This window comes from Narcine bancroftii, chromosome 14, assembly GCF_036971445.1.
Source record: "Narcine bancroftii isolate sNarBan1 chromosome 14, sNarBan1.hap1, whole genome shotgun sequence".
In the NCBI taxonomy this organism is placed as follows: domain Eukaryota; kingdom Metazoa; phylum Chordata; class Chondrichthyes; order Torpediniformes; family Narcinidae; genus Narcine; species Narcine bancroftii.
Genome location: NC_091482.1, coordinates 1028306 through 1042869, shown reverse-complemented (window position 1 = coordinate 1042869; position 14564 = coordinate 1028306). Strand labels below are relative to the sequence as shown.

At 56.6% G+C, this 14564-nt stretch overlaps 2 protein-coding genes across 10 annotated transcripts in view; one reads left to right on the top strand and one right to left on the bottom strand.

Moving 5' to 3' along the window:
* smg6 (SMG6 nonsense mediated mRNA decay factor) overlaps positions 1-4595 on the top strand; it is a 340784-nt gene extending 336189 nt beyond the window's left edge. For 6 of the 7 annotated variants that reach the window (XM_069910299.1, XM_069910298.1, XM_069910296.1 and 3 more), the window contains 2 exons: positions 723-804; positions 3107-4595. In XM_069910299.1, coding sequence (XP_069766400.1) covers positions 723-804; positions 3107-3237 — 213 coding nt within the window. In that variant the 3' untranslated portion in view covers positions 3238-4595. The other variant, XM_069910297.1, reaches the window with a different exon arrangement.
* A 1343-nt stretch (positions 4596-5938) lies between these two features.
* Positions 5939-9505, bottom strand: hic1 (hypermethylated in cancer 1). Of its 3 annotated transcripts, none has more exons than XM_069910304.1 (2): positions 9278-9505; positions 5939-7728 (listed from the first exon to the last, which is right to left on the bottom strand). In XM_069910304.1, exons 1-2 carry the CDS (start codon positions 9327-9329, stop codon positions 6023-6025), a joined length of 1758 nt encoding a protein of 585 aa, XP_069766405.1. In that variant the 5' UTR covers positions 9330-9505; the 3' UTR covers positions 5939-6022. The 3 variants fall into 3 exon arrangements, with proteins under 3 accessions (XP_069766405.1, XP_069766407.1, XP_069766408.1); XM_069910306.1 differs by lacking the exon at positions 9278-9505 and adding an exon at positions 8691-9200; XM_069910307.1 differs by lacking the exon at positions 9278-9505 and adding an exon at positions 8867-9199.
* Between the last annotated feature and the right edge of the window lie 5059 nt (positions 9506-14564).

Here is a 14564-nt window from a genome sequence, read left to right as displayed (position 1 = left end):
TCACTCTGAGACATCCTTGCTCCCGCACAACCAAATATCCGTGCAGGTCACGTCACACCTGTGGGGAAAAGAGAAACCATTGTTTCTCGATCCTGTCCTTCCAGCCCTTGTCACCTCCAATGTTGGCTGCTGGGCCTCAGTGTTTGAACCATAAAATGATCTTATTTGAAGTGCTTTGTCCTGATGGCTGTGCAGATCTAACCCTCTCCCTTGTATCCTAATAAAAACACACTGGTCCATGGGAGACGATGATGTATCATTTCAGGCATGAGCCCTTCTTTAGTTCCCCAACTTTCAACAGCCCTGCTTTGGTCACCAAGTCTGGAATTCTTCAAAAGCACTCCACCTCAACATCCCTCTCTCCTTTACAAAGCTTATTTTGAAAATGTTTTATATCAAAGGGGCTTTATGAATTGTTTGTTGTGTTGAAACATAAGGCAATTAAGGATTCCATGCCCCACCTGCCACCTTTCCCCACAAGTGCCTCTGTCCTGGAGGGTCATAGCCTTTCAATAAGCAGGAACCAGTGTGACCACCTTGCATTCGTGAGGCATCTGTCTGAATCGTGGCAGTTGGGGCTGGAAAGGTGGCCCCCTTCTAATTGGATGGGAGAGGAGAAGCAAATGACCAATGGAATGAGGCAAGATTGAGTTCCAACTGAAATCTAGCCACGTTCACCCACTCACCAAGTATTGATCTGTTGCTGCTGTTCTCTCCACCAGGGGAACAACGATGACTTGATTCTTTCATGCTGCCTTCATTACTGCAAGGACAAGGCCAAGGACTTCATGCCAGCACACAAAGGTATCCATGTCCACCCAGGGCTCAACACCATCACAGCCGCTGTGACTGGTTCTAGTCGGGGGGTGGGGGATTATTTGAGTCAGACGATGATCGGGTGACTCCAGCAACAGGTGCAACTGTGACTGCTTGCAGTGTCATGGCCAGTCTGCCCCGTGCAGCTAATGCTGGCAGGCCTTGGAACCTGAGGAAGGGCTGTTATACCCACGCCCTCATCCTCCCCATGTCACAGGCTCAATGTTGGGCTTCATTTCAGAGGCTAGCACATAGTCCTGGCCAAGACTCACTGTGCAGTGCCAAGGGAGTGATGCACCATGGGAAGGGCAGTAAGGGAGCTCTGTGCCTGGGAGGGGTGGCGAGGGATCTCCACACTATGGGAGGGGCAGTGAGGGACACATTAAGTGACCTGCTTTCGGATAAATTGTGAAACTGATGGATGAAAGTCCCAGAACTGCAGTACAACTCTGATTCTCCAAAATCTTCATTTATCCAAAAGAAGATTTTGGATAAATGAGGATTTCCAAAACAAATCAGATATTCTCATTTATCCAAAAAATTTTCGGAGCCTAACTGACCTCACAGGTTGAAAAAAAATTCACCCGACATGAAATTATAACGACAATTGTCCTAGTTTCAAGTATCTCCCTCCCTTCTCCCTTTCCATTTCTTCTTTACTTTCCCCTATTGACTTTTGTCTCCAACTCCTCCTCTTAAACTTTGTGCCACTGTCTCCCAGCTACAAGTGGTTAGAAGAATCCCTTGTCCCAGCATCAAGGAGAATGACCTCCCGGGCAAGAGTGGGATCTCAGCGACATTCCCTCCACTTCCCTCCATCCCTTTCCCTTCCCTTTCCTCCCCTCCCTTCCTTCTTAGCTCAATGGTGCTCCTGATGCCGAACCCTCCCCTCGGCCCACTTCTGCACACTCACGCCAGACTCCCTGGGGAGGAGTCAGGAGAGAGGACCTCCAATGACCTGGGAGGCAGGAGTCCACTGACTCACTAGTGAGTGTTCCACTGGCCCAGGAAGCCTCCCTGGGGATCAGTCAGTCTTGGTGATCGGCGGTTGGGTCGTGTTGGGGATCAACGGCAGCCAGCACTTTTTGGTGAGAATTAACATTATTTTAATATTTTAACAACCCTTCTGTTGTTGTTTAAACATTGTTACAAGTGATTTGCTGTTACTACTGGGCTGTTTTTAAAAAATGACCTTTTCTCCAAACAAAATGTTGACACGAAACAGGCCCAGTCCCTACCATTTTGGATTATCAGAGTTGCACTGTAAATGGAAGGCGGACATGAGAGCTCTCCTTAAGGAACTGACTGCAATTATGGTTTTTAGACTGCAGGCATGTAATGGCACAATCAAGGAATTTTTCTGCTACACGGGCAGTCTAAAAAGGAATGTGCAGGAATTTGGAGCAATTTATCCTGCAGGACCCCTACAACTTTTAGGAGAAAGCCTGCAGTGTAAAAACACAACACTGGAGAAACCCAGCAGATCAAAACGTGTCCTTTTATATAGCAAAGATAAAGGTGCAGAACCAACGTTTTGCCCATCCCCTCTAACATAATAACAAAAACTTAAATCATAGCAATGTCCTCTATCCTTAAGGGATCTCTACACTATTGGTTGCAATTCTCAAACTAATATTGGCACTAGAATTAGCAAATCTCACTAAAATAAGCTAAAAATGTATCCACTTATCCAAACACACAGCTTCTCCCAATATATTAGGATTTTAACTATCCACCATTCGTCATTTTTACCAATAATTAATTTACAATGAGCACAGATAATTTTAACCCATATAATCAAAGAAAATTGGACATAAAAACCATTTATCCAACAAACCCCATCCCAACTTATTTCATCATTTTTCTACTTACAATAGCTTTAATATTATTTATTATAAATTTAAACATGAAGAAGATCTCAAGATAAACAACCAACAAGTTAATTCTAGTACAACAAATGATGTCAAAAGCAGTATTCACCCACCCGATATTAAAGCCCGAAACTTTGGTTCTATAGCTTTATCTTTGTTCTATAAAGGACACCGTTTGACCTGCTGAGTTTCTCCAGCATTGTATTTTTACTTCAACCCCGGAACCTGCAGACTTGTGTGTTTTACTTCTATCCATGCTTATTATCCCTGACTTTTGCTTTCAACTGACTCTCTGGGTAGCGTGCAGACCAGTCAGGAGGAACTCTAAGCAGCCGACGGAGATGGTGTGAGAGACCTGGCCATTCCCCTGCATCAGGTAGGCTGTCTCTTGGTGACCCGTGCTCTTTCTGTCCCTGCAGACGAGCCCATCCGCCTGCGCCGAGAGGTGGTGCTGCTGACAGATGACCGCAACATGAGGGTGAAGGCCTTGACTCACAATGTGCCTGTCAGAGCCATCCCGGTGTTCCTGAAGTGGGCCAAGGTGGGATGAAGTGACAGAGCTGGGAAAACTGCCACCCTATGGATTCCAATGAGCATCGGCGAGAGGCTGGGCTCAACTATGGCAACCCATCCCTCTATTACAAAGCTAATATTACCAGATGCTCCGTGGAAGATTGTGATACCAAGGGAGCAAACCAAACTGAGGAGGCCGATCCTGATGAGATGTCTGCACGGTTCTTTAGGAGCAGGCTTAGTTGCAGTGGGTTCATAGACACTGCTGACCAGTCAGCGAACAGATGCAAGTTGGTGAGAGGGAGCTGTTCAACAGATTGAGGGCATGGACACACCCCAGTGCTTCACTGGAGCCTGTGTAGCTTTGTGGCAGAGATGGGACACATCCTGGCAGCGTATCCCTCTCCCAGATCTGTTGCCTGGGAGTGGCAGACCAGAGGGCATCAGCTGTTGGTTCTGTGTCAGCGCTTTGACAGGAGGAATCTCACGCAAACAAAGAGTTTGCCGGGAGAAGTTTACGTCAGCTTGAAAAGGGGCCCTAAGTGTAGAATTTGCCTAAAAGATTGTGTTAGGGGTGGCCACAGTTTTGAATTGGCTTGTGCAAGGGTGTACCTTGTGGGATGGGAGTTACGGAGTTGAAATGGAGGCTTGCTCGATGCACACGAGATTGAGTCAGGTCCTTGGAGCAGGATCGCACTGCAGAGACGGGTAGTAGGGGCAGTGAGTGCAGATCCAACAGGAACCACTGTTGTCCATCTGCCCTTTCAAATCCTGCTTGGTGCCAAGACCTTTGGCATTTTATCGAGATTGAGAATCTGGTCTTGCAAAGTGGCTGCTGGAGGTAGGAAGCAGGGAGTTCAGTTACACTGCAGGCCCGGTGATTGAGATACCTGGTGGTTCCAAAACCCTGCTCTGTGCCAAGCTCTGGTGGACTGAGACAGGGACTGCATCTTGTGAATGCAAGTGCACGCTGCTTCCCCGCTCTTTCATCTGAAAGCCAGCACCAAGTGGTTGGGATTGGGGCCCTTTTCAAGGTTTAAAGAAATGTCCAAAGTTGGTTTATTTTAGACATTTCAGAGTTGTTTTTCGTGGTTTTATTTTTATACCTACTCTGAGGTGGTTCGAGTTGGCCAAAGCATGACTTGGTGTCTCGGTTTGGTTTTTATGTCGTGTTGAGTGCGCTTTCTAGGACAGAGGAAGTCTCGAGGTGTAGTGTAGTGAAGACAATATGTTTGACGTGTGGATAAAACACTGGCAGGACGTGTAGTGAGTGGCCAGTGTTGGAAGTGAAGCAACACCTCTTTCCCTGTCCTCCAGGCACTGCCATGTGGGAGGAAGTTTCACCTCCAATTAGGATGGATTGACTACCAGCCCAATAAAACAGATTAAAAGCCACGTCTGCAACGCTTTAATTGATATTTGGTGTTTTATAGAAACCAGTTTCACGGTGAAAATTTTTGGTTTGATTTACAAAAATACAATTATAGAAACATTATCCCATCGAAGCATTTTATACAGACTGATTTAAAATAGACAGTACAAATACATGCAATAAATACATTCATTTTAATGCAAAAACATTTATAAAAATACTGTTTTTTGTATTGCAACGTTGTGAATTGTATTTTGGCTTTTTAAAATTAGTTTTATAAAAAAAATATTTGGGGAGGTGTCTGCACAAACGGACTTTGGTTCGAGTGAAATGGACAGAACGTGTGTCTGACACACGGCCACAGTGCTCAGATTGGCGAGGCAATTCTCACCCACGTCCAACAGGACATCCAAAAGAGGAAATCTTTACAAATCCCTGCAAAAACACAGAAGGAACCATACTGGCATCTCATGCTAAAATACTGCATTGAATAGGGGAGTTAATAACCGACCTGGAATTTCCAACTTTATCCCGTGGTTATTGAACGGCTCGGCTTTTCCCCCGCTCCAGGCTCTTTGGCATTCGCCTTGTGACACTTCCTATCACCGGCAAGAAGCCTCCACACGAAGGCACGGCCGTGCAACCTGTCCGGGAGCCGGTTCCCGGGCCAGTGTGGCCGCTGTCACAGTGTTGAGGGGTCGGATGAAGCTGGGGTGACCGTGTGGCGGCGGCGGCACCGAGACACTGGGCTGGATTGACCCAGAGAGGGATGCCATTTAGTGGTTTCGTCCCAGGATAAAATTCAGAAACTAATCGGACATTTTCACAAATACTTGGAATATAAGTGACGAAAGCGATTAAAGGAACTGCCGCCTCCATGCGAGGAGGGGAGGGTGGAGGGAAGGAGCAGGCCTGAGGAGGTAGGTAGTGAGGGACCTCGCCTCGTCCCGCAGGCGTCGGCTCCGGGCGCTCATATCGGCAGCTTTCGGCTCTTACATTGGACAGACCTCAAGGTGGAGGGAGGGCGGGCGGGGAGACCCCCCCCCCCCCTGACCCGGGAGGAGGGCGGGGAGACCCCCCCCCCTGACCCGGGAGGAGGGCGGGGAGACCCCCCCCCCCTGACCCGGGAGGAGGGCGGGGAGACCCCCCCCTGACCCGGGAGGAGGGCGGGGAGATCCCCCCCCCTGACCCGGGAGGAGGGCGGGGAGACCCCCCCCCCTGACCCGGGAGGAGGGCGGGGAGACCCCCCCCCCCTGACCCGGGAGGAGGGCGGGGAGACCCCCCCCCCCTGACCCGGGAGGAGGGCGGGGAGACCCCCCCCCTGACCCGGGAGGAGGGCGGGGAGATCCCCCCCCTGACCCGGGAGGAGGGCGGGGAGACCCCCCCCCCTGACCCGGGAGTCCCGGCCTCCGGCAGACGGGGCCCCGCGGGTGAGCGGAACCGGCGGCGCCTAGGGCGCCGGGAAGGCGTCGGGCGCCGTGTGCGCCAGGAGGTCGGCCGCCTTGTCCGGGTGCAGGGCCAGGTGGGCGGCTGCGGCGAACTTGGCGAGCGGGTAGACGGCGTCGCCGAAGTCGAACTTGGGCTTGCAGTCGGCCGCGTGCATCTTCATGTGGCTGATGAGGTTGCGCTGTTGCGCGAACTTGCCGCCGCAGATCTGACACTCGTACGGCTTCTCGCCCGAGTGGATTCGCATGTGCTCGGTGAGCCGGTACTGGCGGGTGAAGCGCATCCCACACGCCTCGCAGGCGAACGGCTTCAAGCCCAAGTGGCTGCGCATGTGGCGAGTCATGGTGCCCCGCTGCGTGAACTTCTTGCCGCAGATGTTGCAGGGGTAGGGCCGCGTGAGCCAGTGCGACTTCTCGTGTTGCCGCAGGGTGGCCGGGTCCTTGTACGACTTGTCGCAGCTGGAGCAGCGGTAGGGCCGCACCAGGTCGGCCAGCGGGGGCTCGGCGAAGGGCGCGGCCGCCTCCGACCCCTCCTTGTGGAACAGGTCGTCCTCGGTGTGACTCTCCACGTGGGCGTTGAGCTGCTCCGAGCTGGGGAAGCCCTTCCCGCACGGGATACACACGTACAGGTTGTCGCCGAAGTGCTCGGGCTCGTAGCCCAGGTGCTCGCACTGGAAGCGCTCGGCGGCGCCCGACGCGCTCGGCTCGTCGCTGCTCGTCTCCTCGCTGCTGCTCTTCTCCTCCTCGGCCTCGTCGCAGCCCAGCCCCGGGTAGGGCCCGGGCCCCGCCGCCTCCTCCCCCTTGCGCTCCTGCCGGTCGCCCCTCGCCCCCTTCACCCGCTCGCAGCCCTCCACGAAGGCGGGCAGCGGCTCCTGCTTGAACCAGCGGCACCCCTCGTCCTGCGGCTTCGCCTCGGCCAGCACCCCGCCCCGGGACCCGCCGCCCTCCGGGGCCGCCTCGTCCGTCTGCATCGCCTGCTCCTTGGCCGTGCTCCCGTTGGCGAGGAGGGGCGCCGCGGCGGGCGGGCTGGGCTGCCGCGAGTCCCCGGAGTGCGCGTCCTCCGGCGGGCTCCTCTTGGACAGGTCGAGGCCCAGCAGCTGCGACGCGGCCTGGTCGGGGAGGGCGAGGCCCTGCAGCCGGCTGCCCTGCGAGGGCGGCGCGTACAGCTCGCCCGAGTGCGTGTTGAGCGGGTGCAAGGGGGGGCAGTCCAGGAGCCTGGGGGAGGCCGAGTAGCACGACTGGAGGACGGGCGTGGAGCTGCGCAGCCCCCGGGCGAGCCGGCCGTACGACGAGAAGCCGCTGCGGATGTGCAAGTAGCTGCCGTGGCGCTTCAGTCGCTTCTTGCAGAGAGCCACCAGGTCGGGCAGCTGCAGGTAGCTGGCGGCCGCCAGCACAGCCCCCAGGCTCGGCTCGCTCCCCTGCTCGTACTCGTTCAGGCGGCCCGTGTAGATGTAATCCAGGATGGTGCGGAACGTGCCGGGACTCACCATCTCCGGGTCCAGGTTGACCAGGTTGTCGTGCACCACCAGAGACTTCAGGTAGACGCTGCTGGCCGCCAGGATGTTCTTGTGCGCCCGGAACAGTGCGTTCTGCACCACGATGATCACATCACACAGGAAGCCCTTGGTCCGCTGCCTGTTCAGCTGCAGGAGCAGCTGCTTGGCGTGGTTCGGCACCTCCATCGTTTCCAGCGTTGGCATCATCTCGCCACCTTCGGCCGGAGACAACACAGTGAGCGTGGCAGGAAGGGAGCCGCGACCACCCGAACCCCACTGGCCCCCCCGCCCGACCCGACACCTCTCAACACCCCGACTGACCAGGGACAACTCAACAACCCCCCCCCCACTGACCCAAAACAACTCAACAAACCCCCCCCCACTGACCCAAAACAACTCAACAAACCCCCCCCCACTGACCCACGTTAACTCAACACCCCCCCACTGACCCGAGACAACTCAAGAGACACCCCCGACCCAAGACAACTCAACAGACCCCCCCCGACCCAAGACAACTCAACAACTCCCCCCCCCACTGACCCAAGACAACTCAACAACCCCCCCACTGACCCACGTTAACTCAACACCCCCCCCCACTGACCCGAGACAACTCAACAGACCCCCCGACCCAAGACAACAGACCCCCCCGACCCAAGACAACAGACCCCCCCGACCCAAGACAACAGACCCCCCCTGACCCAAGACTTCTCAACAAAACCCCCCCCGACCCGAGACAACTCAACAGACCCCCCCCACTGACCCGAGACAACTCAACAACCACCCACACTGACCCGAGACGACTCAACAGACCCCCTCTACTGACCCGCGTTAACTCAACACGCCCCCCCCCGACCCGACACAATTCAACACCCCGTCCCCACTGACCCGAGGCAACTCAGCACCCCCACCCCACCTCCAGTGTCGTACTCCACTCGCCCTCTCTAACTCCTGCCCCCTCCCCCCCTATCCCGGCCCGGCTCTGGATAAGATTCTCCCCCACCCCATCCCGGCTGCGGGAATCGGCCGCAATCCACTCGTAGTTTGGGCAGACACCGCGTTTAAAGGGTCCGCGCCTGGCCTGGGACTGTGGTCCTGCGCCGCCGGTGGCGATGTGGACGGAGGCCGACGGTAACTGGCGAATATTCCCGGGTTCGGAGCGCCCGGTGGCCGGAGTTACCTGCGGGTGGGCTTCAGTTGGAATACGGGCGGTGGCGCCGGCGTCCCAGCCCGGGATTGACCAACCACCTCTTATACACGTTAGTGTGGCTGGCGAGGAGGGGAGGGGGTCATATCGCAACCCCCTGTGGGCACTGTACAGATTACATCACGGAGGGAGGGAGCTGGGTTAGTTACCGGGAGCCGCTCGCCCGCCGCCCAGCGCTTAACCCTTCCGTGGCCGCGGGCGCCGGCAGTCGCGGACGAGGCAAGAGTCCCCATCCCTCAACTCTCAGGACGGTGCCGAAACTCCGCGCAACCGCTCTCACATCCTTCCAATAAAGTGCGTCCGCTCCCCGGGAGCGCGCGCTCGCTCCCGAGGCGCGTTAACCCTTCCACAGCCACAAGGCCGGAGCAGCCGCCGGGCTCCCCGCCGTCCGGTCCTGGACACTCCGCTGATTGCGGCTCCGCCAAAGTTGGTTGTCCGAGTGCCGACTTGTGGCTGGGTCCCGTGTGGGGGCTCCGTGCCGCCGCTCAGCACGTCCAACGACCGGACTGCCTGGGAGCCGGACCTCCAGCCGGGAGAGTGACCGGAGCGCTTCCCCTTACCTGGAGAGTGTAACTGTGTCCGCCCGAGGCCCGAGAGCGGCGGAATAATCATCGCAGCAGCGCGGCCGAAGCCTCTGACGCCTCCCCCGCTGACATTTACCGCTTATTAGAATAAGCAGAGGGAGGGGTGAGCAGGACGGACTGGGAGGGGCAGAGGGAGGGAGAATGGGAGGAGCGGGGGCATGGAGGGGACTGAGAAGAGGTGAGGAACGGGGAGGTGGGAGAGGCATGAAATTGGGGGGGGGGTGAGGGGCAGCGCGGTAGAAACATGGAGGTGGGGAGAGAAGCGAAGGGTGTCAGGTTGGAGGGAGGGAAGGTGGCAAACGGGATCTGGCAGAGGGGAGAAGGTGGGATGGTGAGGTGAGAAAGCGGAGGAAAAGGAAGGGCGAGGGGTCGTGTGTGCCCACCCTCGCTGGTTCTACATGGGCTCAGCCCACCGTGACCCGGGATCTAGCGGTACCGGGACGACTCGAGGGAACGGTTTAGGGGAGCAGAGACCTGGCCAGTGAGGAGGGGCTCTCCCAACGCGCCCCTCTCCTCTTTCCCTCCATTCTCCTGTTCCCCTGGTTTATCTCTCTCTGCCCACCCCCACGGTCCCTCGTTCTCCCTGCCGGTTGCTTGGGCTCCCGTCAGCAGTTGGGGGGGGGGGGGGGCGGAAGGGGGCTGGGCTGCCCAGTGCGGCTGCGAGTACATCCTTGCTCCTACCGCCACCCAGCGCTGGCGGACGAGAGAAGCAAAGCCGCTCTGAGCCTTTCCATCGGTGGCTGCCACCCCCTGACAAGGTCGAGAGAAGCCGCCTTCTGTCGCTGCAGCTCCAACCATACGGCTACGGAGCAGAAACGTGAACTGTTTCTCGTCCACTGACGCTGCCAACCGAGCATTCCTACACTGTCTGTCCATGGCCTCATGTACTGTCCCTCCCGTAAATTGGAGGAGCAAGACTGTCCAACTGGGTGGCATTAACATTGTATTCTCTAGTTTCCTTCTCCCTCTCCTCCCCACCTCCTGTCTCCTTTTCTCCAGCTCCCCACCCACTTCCCTCTTCGTTCACAGAGGCTTCCCCCAGCTTGCTGCTGTGCCCTCCCTCCCCTATCCACCTCGTACCTCCTACCTGTGGGACTCTCCTTGCCCCTCCCCCCACCATGTTGTTTGGGTGCCTGCCTACATTTTGCTCATACTTTCATGAAGGGCTCAAGCCCTTCTGTATCTTCGCTGTTGGACCTGCTGAGTTTCTCCAGCGTTGTCTGCAGATTTTCGTGTTTCACCCCAGTGACATGAAGCCTGGGTGGTGGTGTTCCCTTGTTCTGTGATGAGAGGTGGGCGTTTGGAATCATTGTGGACCATGCTCACTAATGCCTGAGACAAACTTGCGAGTCAAAAGGGGCACACTTGCTATGGACTGCAGGGCTGCACTATTTACAGAGCTGACCATCCCAGTGGTGACAGAAGGAAGATCGTTCATGAAGGAGCCGCAGAACCCCTGCGATGTGGCCCTGGGCTAGGATGAGTGACCTCCAATCACCACCTTCCTCCCCCAGTGGAGGGTTCTCCCCTGATGCCCACTGACCAGGTTGAGCAGGTCACTCTTGCCCCCCTCTCTTTCACTTTGATGGTTAATGCTGCCATGAGATCTGGCGTGAAATGGCACAACCATTCGTGAGCAGTTGAGGAACGATGGTGTCCAGAGCCTTGATCACGTTGCTGTTGACAGAGGGCACTGACTGGGTGCTGTTTCACTGGGTACCAGAGCCTTGATCACGTTGCTGTTGACAGAGGGCACTGACTGGGTGCTGTTTCACTGGGTAGACTTTGCCCTGTTCTTGCGAGCACCACTTTCCCACCCCAAAATGTGCCTGCTGATCAGGACCCCTGGATACCACTCTTGGTCAGACTTGCCTCTTTCTGTCTGGTCCCAAACTTCACCCTAACACCAGTCAGCAGAGAATGAGCCAACACGCTTGACTGTGTTCTTCACCAGTCACCGATACACTAGTGGAGGGGCCATAGGGATCTCTGGGACCCCTGCTCTTTGTGATTTTTATAAATTACCTGGATGAAGAGGCGGAAGGTGAGGTCAGTAAATTTGCGGATGACACGAAGGTTGGAGGAGGAGTGGATGGAGCTGGAAGTTGTCTAAGGTCACAAGAGGATACAGACAGGATGAAGAGTTGGGCAGAGAAGGAGCAGATGGAGTTCAATCTGGATAAGTGTGAAGTGATGCATTTTGGAAGGACGAACCAGAAGGCTGAGTACAGGGTTAATGGTCAGATACCTAACAGTGTGGATGAACAGAGGGACCTTGGGGCCCAAATCCATACATACCTCAAGGTTGCCGCACAGGTCGATAGGATAGGGAAGGTCGTCAGAGTTGGGACTTTTCTCTTTGGAAAGGATGAGAGGAGACTTGATAGAGGTCGTCAAGATTCTGATAGGGTGGACAGCCAGCGCCTGTTTCCCAGGGCAGGATCAGTAAACACCAGAAGACGTGTACAAAGTGAAGGGAGGGAGGTTTAGGGGAGACATCAGGGGTAAGTTTTTAATACAGAGAGTTGTGGGGGCCTTGCTGGGGATGGTGGTGGAAGCTGGAACATTAGGGAATTTAAGAGACTCTTGGACAGGCCCATGGATGGAAGAAAAATAGAAGCTCACGGAGTAGGGAGGGTTTCGATTTTTTGGAAAGGAATATATGGGGCGGCACAACATCGAGAGCCGAAGGGCCTATCCTGTGCTGTCATGTTCTACGTGTTCCCGGAGGCTGGGATGTCCAGACCTTTAGGGCTCAGCTGAGGAGGTGTTGCTCACCCACTCTACCCCTGAGGATAGGTGTAGATGCAGTTACGACAGTTCCTCTGTACCCGAGAGCGATGCGATTCCCGATGACTCCTACCCGGGATCCACTGCCGACCATCTCGGGCCCGGTGGATCCCCCGCACAGGCGCCGGGACACTGAGTTCATCGTCCCTTCCCCTTGGGATGTCCCCGGGGCCAGGGACCGTTGCATTCTCCCGAGGAGATGCATCGACAAGCCTCCTGCCCTCTGTCTGAACTCTCGCTTCTTCTGCTACTCTCTCTGGGACCTGAGTTCTAAACTTTTCCATGTGATAAAATAAAGTTTTTTTTTAATGGATAAATAATTTCCAAATGGTTTTCTTTTCTCTGATCCCCGTTGGCACTGGGACCCCTGTCCCAGCTCCTCGCTGCTTCGGGTAATGATTTACCACCAGGTCTCGTTCGGGACGCGTCAGCCTCATTCCCTCTCCCCTTACCCTGCACCCACAAACCCCTCTCCCCCTGCACAAACATCCTACCCCACAAACCTCTCCCTCCCCTTCTCACCTCCTCCCCCTCCAGCTTTCTCTCACCCCAGTTCACAGTGTTAGACCCGAGGCCCCCCCCCCTTCTAACTCCCCAAGATCCCCCTGCTGGGACGGCGAGGGAGCCCCGCGCCGTGGGAGGGGCGGTGAGGGGGCCCCGCGCTGTGAGACGAGAGGGAGCTCCGTACCCCGGATTCCCGACACGGGGCAGATCCCCGGAGTTGGACTCCTGCCGTACAGACCAGTTCCCACCAGGTGGCGCCACTGCTCCACGTTCAGCTCCTTGAGGCGTTTCTGCCCAACATTTGTTCAAGCAGGTGACCAGGAGCGGACGCGGACGCTGGGGTTTCAGTCCAGACACGAACTGAACAGGTCACGCAGCATCTCCGGAGAGTCAAGGGGAACCAACGCTTCGCCAGAGCCCTTCTTCAAGGTATTAGCAAAAAGGGGGGGGGGAGAAGGAGGGGGAAGGACAGGCCAACAGGTATGAAGGGATCATAAGTGGAGGGCAGGTGATAAAATCTGAGAAATGGCGCGTGGCTCTGATGAAGGTGGGGGAGGTGGGAGAGGGGGGGCTATGGAGAGAGGAGGAGGCGGCAGAGAGGGGCTGTGGGAAGGAGAGGGGGCGGGGCGTCGGGGAGGGGTAGGAGAAGGGGAGTGGGGGGGCGGGGGGAGTAGAGGGGGTGGGGCAGAGGGGTGGGGCGGGGCGGAAGGGAGGTGTGGGTGTGAGGGGAGGGGGTGTGGGTGTGTGGGGAGGGGGGGGGTGTGAGGGGAGGGGGTGTGGGTGTGAGGGGAGGGGGTGTGGGTGTGAGGGGAGGGGGTTGTGAGGGGAGGGGGGTGTGAGGGGAGGGGGGTGTGAGGGGAGGGGGGTGTGAGGGGAGGGGGGTGTGAGGGGAGGGGGGTGTGAGGGGAGGGGGGTGTGAGGGGAGGGGGGTGTGAGGGGAGGGGGGTGTGAGGGGAGGGGGGTGTGAGGGGAGGGGGGTGTGAGGGGAGGGGGGTGTGAGGGGAGGGGGGTGTGAGGGGAGGGGGGTGTGAGGGGAGGGGGGTGTGAGGGGAGGGGGGTGTGAGGGGAGGGGGGTGTGAGGGGAGGGGGGTGTGAGGGGAGGGGGGTGTGAGGGGAGGGGGGTGTGAGGGGAGGGGGGTGTGAGGGGAGGGGGGTGTGAGGGGAGGGGGGTTGGAGCTTAAGAGAAACCAGAGAAGTGAATGTTGAACCATCTAGTTGGAAGGAGCCCGGTCAGCATATTAGGTGTGTTCTCCCAAGTTCTGGGTGGCCTTGGTTTAACGGTGCATGAGGCCATGTTACTGTGGGAATGGAAATGTTTGACCATGGCGAGTCCTCGTTGTAGCGGATGGAGCGAAGGTGCTGAACGAAGTGAACTCCCAGTCCTCGTCCAGTCTCCCCGATGGTGCAGACCTGCCCCTGGAGCTGAACATGGAGCCATGGCGCCATCTGATGGGGACGGATCGACACGGCAGGAGTCCGATTCCAGGATCGGGCCGGTGCAGGAATCCTGTGGCAGACACTGGGCTGGAGCAAGGGGCAGGAACAGGGCAGCAGAGGGGCAAAATGTTTTGTGTCTTTGTTCAAAGTCGAGAACTTAAAAATGCTCAATAAAATTAGTTGAGGCAGACCATTCAGCCCCTCGTCTGTTATCCAACAGGAATGTGGCCAATCTTGTAACTCGGCACCATTTCCCTGCACTATCCCCTTCTCCCTCCCATTCCCTGAACATCCAGAATCTCATCCTTCTCCAGGTCTAGAATTTTCTGCCTGTTCTAGATTCCTCTCCTGGGTCTTGATTCCTTCCCGGGTATCAATTCCCCACCTCGACTCTTCCACTCGGTCTGGACTCCTCAGAGAGGGGAATAGCCCCCTCCCCCCACGAGGGATTCTTTTGCTCCAGCCTCCAGTCCTGGTAACAACCCAGAGTCGTGACCCTTCCAACAGCAAGGCACCATCTCGTACTGTGGTT